This window comes from Cariama cristata, unplaced genomic scaffold, assembly GCF_000690535.1.
Source record: "Cariama cristata isolate BGI_N322 unplaced genomic scaffold, ASM69053v1 scaffold32675, whole genome shotgun sequence".
In the NCBI taxonomy this organism is placed as follows: Eukaryota; Metazoa; Chordata; class Aves; order Cariamiformes; family Cariamidae; genus Cariama; species Cariama cristata.
In genome coordinates, this window is record NW_009617477.1 from 1 (window position 1) to 9,654 (window position 9,654).

The 9,654-nt window shown below is 37.1% G+C and overlaps 1 protein-coding gene across 1 annotated transcript in view; it reads left to right on the plus strand.

The window, feature by feature from the left end:
• Nucleotides 1-730: 730 nt before the first annotated feature.
• The window catches only part of TXNRD2 (thioredoxin reductase 2), a gene marked incomplete at its 5' end in the record, with an annotated part of 31,816 nt that continues 22,892 nt past the window's right edge, over nucleotides 731-9,654 (plus strand). Inside the window, 7 exons of the mRNA XM_009700548.1 lie at nucleotides 731-796; nucleotides 1,275-1,331; nucleotides 1,962-2,106; nucleotides 2,399-2,473; nucleotides 3,349-3,427; nucleotides 4,439-4,501; nucleotides 5,021-5,091. Coding sequence (XP_009698850.1) covers nucleotides 731-796; nucleotides 1,275-1,331; nucleotides 1,962-2,106; nucleotides 2,399-2,473; nucleotides 3,349-3,427; nucleotides 4,439-4,501; nucleotides 5,021-5,091 — 556 coding nt within the window. The remainder of the gene's footprint in view (nucleotides 797-1,274; nucleotides 1,332-1,961; nucleotides 2,107-2,398; nucleotides 2,474-3,348; nucleotides 3,428-4,438; nucleotides 4,502-5,020; nucleotides 5,092-9,654) is intronic.

The following is a 9,654-nucleotide window of genomic DNA, read 5'->3' on the forward strand; positions in this document are numbered from 1 at the left end:
CTCCAGCGACGGGGGCTGTCAGCCCTCCTAGTCCAACTGCCCACTCCGAACTGCTAAGAAAAGTCCCCCAACCCTGGGGTGGCACAGTTGGTGTGGGATGCTTGTGGGACCTTGGCTGTCCTCCCTAAACTGCTGACAGCTGTCTGAAAGCAGGGGTTGTCCTGGTGCCCTTGCTAAGAAATGAGTTATTGCTCACCTGTGGGCTTCTCCTGCCACTTCAAAACTGCTCTGGGAGACTGACCTGATCTGTGGGGAGGCTGAGGTGGCAGAAGGGGCCAGCGTCCCTCTGACTGCCCCACCACACCCCTGCAAGGCCTACATTGCATCTGGAGCTTTTTGAGTCCGATAAGGTGACCCTGCTGAAAAATCTCTGTGTAGAACTTGCTGGTGTAATGCAGACAGAAAAGACCTATACTGGATCTCAGTTGCAACTAATCATGCAGAAAGAGCTTCTTGGGACATTGCGTAAAAATCTAATCTATTTCCTCACTGCTTCTGGATTGCTTTATTTTCTCTATTTCATTCACAAAACCAGACTAGATAGTTTAATGATTTTTGGAGAATGCTTTGGGATGCTGAAAAACGCAGTGCTCTAATAAAGTAAAGAAAACCCAAATCAGCAATAATCAGTTATTAAAAATAGTGTACTTTTTTATATTTACCTTCTTACATACCTGTCTCATCTTCCTTGCCTGTTTCTTTTCCTTCTTTTTTCACATCCTTTACACAGGAAAGAATGAGTATGATCTTCTGGTAATTGGTGGAGGATCTGGAGGCCTTGCTTGTGCAAAAGAAGGTTTGTATTTATAACTAACAGAAGTTTGTTTTAGCTTAAGTGGTGTTTATGGAAACTAAAAAAAGTGATACTGATAATGCTAAAGCTTTTTAAGAAATGTAGTATGCTTCAGTCCCTACACATTAATCATTAACTCAGCTCCATACAGTTAATCTGCAAATTAATTCACGCCCTCAGGTGAAGTGATCTTGTTTGGCTTTCCTATTAGCTTTTTAAAAAATATTACTTCTTTTGTCATGGAAAAAAATCCAACAAACTTTTATTTCACTGTGAGTGCCTCCGTAGATACTGTATTTTTAAAATTATACTGTTTCTTATTTATGTGTTAAAACAACAGTCCCTTCAGACTGTTCCAAGAACTGTTTAACTGCTGTAGAGAACCTCGCCCCTTTGTAACTCTATCTGTACCTGAGCTACTAAAAATGTTTAGGTTTCTGTGTTTCCTCTAAAAGTACCTTGTCTTGCTTTTTGTTTAAAGCTGCTCAGTTTGGAAGGAAAGTGGCCGTTTTGGATTATGTGGAACCTTCTCCACAAGGTATGGAGGAGAAATACTAGGATAATATTTGGACACGCGTATAAAACGGTTGCCTAGGTGAGCAGATTGCTCCAAGCAGCAAAGTGGCCACCATGCTGCCTGCTTTGCTTGTAGTAAAAGTCCTTAAGCTCAGCTTGCTGTACTGCTCATTCCCTCCAACGATGTCCCAGCTCTGCCTGCTTCCCCTGCACATTAAGGTTGTTAGCAGTGTTTGATGCTACCATTTGTGCTAGACTTTGGACTTAAATATGTCAGAATAGTGTCTCTGTCAAAAAGACATTTATAATTTCTAAATATTATCAATTGTATCATATTGGGTCTCTTCATGTACAATATGTAAAATAAGATCTGCAAATAAGCAAATGTGAATGTGTCGTAGCTGGATCTTCAGAGCTCTGAGAAACATCTTGAGATGGTTTGAATTTTAGAAGAAAAATATATATAAATGTTTTTTATCAAAACAAATGAACATAAGCAGAGTTAGAAACTGATCTGTGGGAGACAGTAAACTGTGTTGTTTCAGAACTCTTTAGCTAATTGCACAATTTTCTAAGCCTAATTGTGTTAAGTTACACTAACCTATGTTTAACCTGTAAACCTTTTATTTTCCTTTTTTTTTTTTTTCCGAAGGAACCAAATGGGGACTTGGTGGAACTTGTGTGAATGTTGGCTGCATTCCTAAAAAGCTTATGCATCAAGCAGCCCTTTTAGGGAGTGCACTTAAAGATGCCCAACATTATGGCTGGAATATAGCCCAACCTGTTCATCATACTTGGTAAACACTAGTGCCCTATGTGCTGCAAGTGCGTAACAACTTTTCCCGGTTGGTGTTTAGTTACAGAAGTGAAATTCGCGTGAAGCTTTTTAGACTGCTCCTTGTTTAAAACACAAAACTGTATTTACTGGTTTATCGAGGCAGATATTATGTTGGAGTTGATAATTTACTTTTTTATAAAAAGAAGTACCGTAGAACATTCCTAATTTCTAGCAATTGCCTATATCTTTGAGTTGCGTAATCTGAATTTGTAACGTGATGACTTCATGTTCAGTTTCTTGTTTTGTGATAGGCCTGTGATGGCACAAGCTGTTCAGAATTATGTGAAATCCTTGAACTGGGGACACAGAGTGCAACTACAAGACAAGTAAATAAGACTTCGAAGTTCATCTTTCTTCCCATAGTCAAGGAGCTCTTCGTCTCCTTGTAGAATTGCTGACTTGCCTTTGGAGTTTCTTATTAGAGCTAGTATTTTGAGTTTGTAAGTCCTTTCTCCTCAGGACTATAGGTGCCTTTGCCAATCCATTCCTTTTCTTTTCTGGGAAATAGTGGTTGAAACTGACCATACGTGAAAGCTTTCTAACAAGGTAGCGATCAGGGAATGCTTTCTTTATTCTAATAAGGTAGTGATCAGGGAGTGCTTCCTTTAATTTGGAGAAGTTTTGCATTACTATGAAGTAGTCAAGATTTCTCAAGATAATTTCAAGCTTGTCTACCAAAATTTATATGCCACACAAGCCCACAGATAACACTATAGTAGAACAGCTGGATTTTTTTGCTTTCAGTGCAGAAATGGTTCCAAGTTTTTCAGCATGCAGTTACTTCTATAGAGAAATTATATTAATAGATAATTAACAAGTACTAGTCTTGTAACTCCTGCTGAGACACTTTTGTGTGCTCTCAAATGATCATTAGATTAGTAATGTTATAGATAGTAATAGTAATGCTATGGCTAGTGGAAAATGTATCATTTGAAGAGGTCAATAAGCTGATCCCAAAGCATGTTTCAAGGTTAGGTACTCTGCTGTATAGAGGAGTTAACTGTGACACAAGAACTAAGTGACTTAAATTATGTGACAGAGCTGCAAACAATTCTATGAAATGAGATGCTTTCTTCCTTTTACTTTTCTATGCCTGTTTGCTACCATTTTTAGCACTTCAGATATAGAAAAAGTAGCTGATTGTATTTCATTCCTATTCTTTGTTAAATGTGCATTTATGTTGCTGTTTTCTTCTAAACAGGAAGGTGAAATATTTCAACATGAAAGGGAGTTTTTCTGATCCGTATACAATCCGTGGTTTAACAAAAGCAGGTAAAGAGGTGAGCTGCTGTGCTGATTTCTGCAGTATCATTCATTTCAAACATTTCAGGTCTTCATGTGTTTGTTTTCAGGTCAACTGGGAGCTAGATTGTACTTTTGCAAATTGCTTTAGGTATTCAGTATTGTTTTGGTGAGGGAGATTTGCATTTTCCACCTAGAGAAGAGGTTTATGTACTTGATTGTTGCCTACTGAGTCCCTAGCCTCTAACCTGTCAGTTAAATGCCATTGCTTTTTCTCTGCAGATGGAAATGCTGAGACAAAAGATATTTTATTTTTTGGTCAGAGTCATACTGCTTTAATAGATGCTTACAGTGATGTAAAGGGGACCAATATCTCCTTATTGCTCTAAGTATTGGATTGGTCTGAGGTGTTTTCCTCCTTCAGATGAATTGTAAGGGTGATTAGCTTTCTAAGACAAAGTTGTGTGAGGGAGGCAATTATACTGAATGCACAGCTTCAAGCAACTGGGTCATGTAACAGAATGGTGGCCATTTCTGCATATTTAACAGGAGACTGAACATGCATTTTTAACACCTTTTTTGAAGGTAATTATATAATGTTACTTGTTCATATCAGCAGAGAAAGCAAAAGTTTTTTGGGGTAGATGCCTAGCATTTTCTACTTTTGAGGTAGCTTAACTCCAGGCCTTAGAGACAGAATTCACTTGCTGTGATCTCTGTGTGTTTTGCCCTAAGCGAAAATTGATTTTAAAAAGCTGCTGTTTGTGCACAACTGTTGCTTCCAAATAGTCATCAGAAGCTTGTCCAGTATAGGAACAATTGTAAGCTTAATATTAAAACAAAACCTGATAGAGAATGTGTAAGAGAAACTCGTGCACGTATTAATTTATTTTACCTCCATCCTTTTTTTAATGCATTGCTGATTATTATGTCATATAAATAGCAGATGGTAGTGCCAGTTTTCTCATTTATCACTCATTTGTACAAAGATAGAATCTAAAGACAGATAAAAGGATTTCAAGTGCTTGATTTTGTATTTTTGTTTGTAGACTATTGTTACTGCAGAAAATATTGTCATTGCTACTGGAGGAAGACCAAAATATCCTACGCATGTAAGTTACACTTGCTGTCCAACAACTCCAATGGCTTTACTGGTTTTGTTGCAGATAATAATGACTGTTTGGAGGATAAATAATGTAAATATAAAGTAGCACATGAGAGATTTTTGTACTTGTGTCGTGTGAAAAATTTTCTTTCATATAAAGCACAGGCTTTTCAGAAAAACATTTCCATAGATAACAATTTGCATCAATTTAGTACATTGATGTTGCTTAGAGCTGTAGGATAATTCAGGTTGGAAGGGATCTCTAGAGGTCATCTAGTTCAACCTCCTGCTGGAGGAGCTGGGGACAGGTGTGCGGTCAGATTGTGTTACTCAGGGTTTTTTTTGCAGTCAGGTTTTGAAAAATCTTTGAAGACGAAGACTGGATAACATATCTGGGCAACCCCAAATATATTCCTCTTGGTCTACTGGCTATACTTCAGCTAATACAGCCCAAGTTGCTATTAGCTTTTTTGCTGCCAGGACTTGTGTTGTAGATTCAAGGTCTTTCTTACCTGTGTGATCATAGATTGCAGGTGCACTGGAGTATGGAATCACAAGTGATGATCTGTTCTGGTTAAAAGAATCTCCTGGAAAAACGTAAGTTACCTTACAACGGCTTTAATAGATGCTGGCGTTTGTACTTTTTCTTTATGCAAGGTGAAAAATGTTCAAAATTGCCTTTTATACACCGATTTTCCTGTCCTGTTTTTCTTCTGAGAATTTGTTTTACTATGCGACAACATCACACTACCAACCTTCATTAGTAACAAATAGATTTTTCTGCCCTCATCCTGTTATGAAATTCCCTTCTAAAATCAAATTAAATACGATTTTTTCACTATCTTAGGTTAATGACTTGTTTGCTGTAGCAATTATACACGGTAGTCACAAGAGGGCAGCATAAACTTAAACGAATGCTGTACTGTCCCTATTCTTTGCTGCCTATGTATGTGAAATTGCTCTTCAATTAGGAAAGAAACCCCAACATAATTTTCTGCTCTCTTCAGTGGTGGCAGTTCTGATAACAAAAGAAAATATGATGAGACAGTTGGATTACTGTTGCCTTTTCTTATGCTTTGGGAGCTATTGTTTCACTGAAATACTGAAAAACTGTTTTTAATGGAAATACTAAAATGCCATAGTCTTTGTTTTTTACAGCACATAGCACAGTAAGATTCTGATTCAACATTGCACTACAGAGCAATTTCCTGATGCAAATAATTGCGATAGGAAATGCACATTTGCAAGCATGAAAGTCAGATAATACTATTTTTTTTCTTTTCTCTATTGAGAAATTCTAGAAAAATCAAAATATATATAAGAAAAAGGAGATTTGAAACTATAATACTGGTATTGTGAAAGAAAATAGAGCTGCCATTCATGGCTGTGACTTTCTAATATAAAAGATGCACCATGTTAGGCTAAACATCAAATAGATAAACAAGGCTCCTTGGTACAACCTAAAAAGGAAAATAAATTTGCAAAAAGGAAAGTAAGTTTGCTGTTTGCAATATATCAGTCACCTCTTGAATTTTGAGAGCATGATTTATGCGAGGAAATTGTTTTTTAAAAACAACAACAAGAAGAAACACCTCCCCCAAACCTAAACATAAGATTTATCCCTGTAAGAAGTTTCTGTGAAAATGGGGCTTTTGTCCAGTTGCTGCTAATGCAAGTTCTAACAGTGTAATGTGGGAGTCTAGTGTTTATATGTTGCATTCCTGAGATTTAGTCAAAATAAGCCTGCAGGGGCTACAGTAGCATTTCTGTGCTTTATCAGGCTGTGTCCTAGCAAATGAAGGGGGGAGTTGTTAAAGGTTTGTTTCTGTCAGATTTGTTTCTATTATAAATATTCCCAAGGTTCAGTTTAACACCTTTTGTTTTCAGTCTGAGCTGTGTTGTACTTATTCTTTCTTTTCTCCCTCTCCAAATGTACATATCTTAGGTACAAATTACATGCCTGGGGGTTATAGAACTGTCAGTCCTGCAGTTATTCATATTAAAAAAAAAAAAAAAAGGAAAGCCATTAACCAACTTAAAAGTCCCTTAGATATACAAACATTGTGAAGAAATTCTCGCTGCTAAGATGAAGCGGTTTGGCAGACTGAATTAGAAAAGATGCCTTGAAATATGTTCAGAATGAGTGAGAGATTGAGCAGGTGTGAATGGGGTTAGGTTCTGCTTTCTTAACTTTTCTATTAGACACTGACAATGCCCAGGAACCTTCTACTTTGTAGAAGAAATTGTGAATAATGTGGTGCTGATACTACGAGTGAATGCCAGCTGGCATCTATTTTTCATCTAATGAAAAAGAACAGCGAACATATGTGCAAATCACAGATATTCTCATTCTGTTCCCTGTGAATCTCCAGTAGATATTTCTTTATGGGCAGCGTGTGGCTTTTTGCAGCACTTTCGCAGGAGCTACATGCTAAAAGAGGGGGTGATCATCCATTCACAGATGAATCAGATGCCCTAATGCTGGAAAAATTTATTTCCCACTATGTTAAATTGTTTGCCAAACACAAAACCCAGACTAGCAGATTTTCTCTCTTTAGCTCAACCTGTTCTCTGTACACCTTCAGAAGCTGTATGTTGTTATTATAGGATAGATAGATGTTATGTAGGGTCTTTTGTGAGAAAACACGTTGTACTGATTCCAATCCCTGGGACTTATGGAGCAGCAGCCTCCATGTCTGTGTTTTCAGAAGTTTAAAAGCATCTCTGTTAGAACTAGGAGATGGTGCAAATTGGTTTAGGGTAAGGTATAGGCCACAAGCCAGTGTTTCACCTACTATTTTTGCTCTGCTCTCTTAGCATAGGATAGCCTGTGTATGAAGAGCTTTCCAAGTATTGGACTTGTTTCTCTCTTGCAGAAGAATAACTTTCCTAGGGATGTGTGGCTAGTCAGTGGCAGGGCCAAAGAGAGAAGCCAAATTTGTTGTCTGCAGAGGTCCATCATGCCTGTAACGTTTATTTTTAGCTGCTGTATATGTTCACATATAAAATATTTTAATTTTCTGAGGTTCTTGACGTCCTTCTATGAAACATGTTTCTGTCTTTGTAAGCATGTATACCAGTAGTTTTCCTGGTAACAGGGTGGAGAGAGGATCATTGCTTTGCAATTTTTAGTTAAAATTGATGAATGATACTTCCTTATAGAGTGCAATGCATACAGCATTTTGTGTTAGCCTTTGGTTTGTGTGTGTTTTTCCATGGATTTAAGGGTTTCTGTTTATTTTGTGAAGCACCATATTAGCCTATGCTACTTTGGCCAGGAATCAAGCCAAATGTAGAATACAAAACAGTGGGGGATGTGTAGGCCACAGGTTGATATGTCAAATGTGTTCCTTCCTGTGATCTGACTACTCCGAATTTTCACCTGTTCAGAGCATGTTTTATCAAAACAGTTTTGTTTTGTTCCTTAGAGTTTTTGAATTATTGGAGGTACAGCTGCTGAGGGAAAAGGTCTTTACTTAATGGATTATTTCCATGGAACTGTTGTCTCTGCTGGCGTTGTCATTTGTGTTGCTAAAACTTATCTTCCTCAAAACAGTCAAACCAGGATATGATAAGGTTCTGTGACTTATGCTTATAATACGTATGCTTCCTTGCTTATCCTCCTAACTTTAAATAAATTATTTAAACTCTGTGACTATGTGAGTTTGTATTGAGTTTTTAAAGTAAATTTCTAAATTCAAGTAAACTTCTAAAATTTCTAGCTTTCCAAAATGCAGTTAGCAAACTCTTCTTCCATACCCAAAAATCCAAAGTTATTTTTTTAACTTTTGAATATGGCAGTATGAGAGAGACCTGCTTTAAAAATATTGCCCAAAATAAACGGAAAAAATGTGCCAAATATTCAGGTGAGTTCCAAGTGTTGTGGTTTTGTGTTGTTGTTATTTGATGAAAAGTTCTTAATAAAGCATGGGGATTAAAGTTCTTTATAAAGCATGTATTTCCATAGATGAAAATCATAGTCAGAAAGAGCCCAACATTCCACACTGTTCTCTAGTAACTCGAAATTTTGATTCCTAATGATGCTTTTTATGCTAATTCAAAAACTTAACAAAGGGCTTTGTTGTAAGTGGAAATATTATGTGGAATGCATCTCCAAACTGTGAGATTTTAACAAGTCTGCATAACACATGAACAGCAAAGGAATGCAAGTGGAGCCTGGCCAGCAGCTGAGTGTCAGTGACTGGCTGGTTGGACCCACTTTTACCTCTGGAACAGTGACTGGGCATTCTGCCTTTTGTGTACCCAGCAGATGAAGGGAACTGAGGATATGGTCAGAAGAGAGAGTACTGCTGCAGTGTATAGGGCATCTGGGGACAGGCACGGAAACTGCTGTGCTGGAAAGCTGATACGCCCCATGAATTAAAAGTGTTGATGGACAATTTTAGTGATGAAATATGGGGAGAGATGGGAGCTGGATTTTTATTTAAGATTTAAAATGCATGTATTTGGTAAATACTAGTCTAGGTAAATCTATTAAACAGATTTTCTATAACTCTGTGCACAAACTTTTGAAGATAGGAAGGGCAAATATTTGGCATTTGGAGAAATAAAATTATTAAAAAGCAGATGGTTATAAATCAAAATGAAATTTAGGAATTAATAAAATCTTATATCGGGAACTGTAATCTACTTGATAGGAAGATGATGAATTTTAAACGTGCTTAACTTCTGATTGTGTTACATTTTCTTAAAAATAATTAAAAATATATATTTAGTAATTAAGATGCCTATCGAAATTTTGAGATATACTTGAGTTCCAACAAGACTGCTGCATGTCTGTATGTTTGTATGTTGCCTGCTTTCTCAGAGGCAATGGTGCCAAGACACCCTGTAAAGATGAGCCATCAGTAGCAATAGGCACTGGGGGAAAAAACCTGTCAGTGCCCACTCTGGATGTTTCCAACAGAGGTCTGTCATAGAACACAATGGAAATATTTGTGATGCCTCTTAGCCTTACTAGTTTCTCTGAGTTTTTCATGGCTTTCTTCACTTTGTCTTTCAGAGTATATGTTTAAATGTCTCTTTACAATATAAAAACAATTCCTTATGTCTTATAAGCCTGTTCTTTTTTTATTCTGTTAATAAAATAAGCTCACATGTTACAGAGTTGTCTTTGTTGGAGTTGACAAGCTACACTCT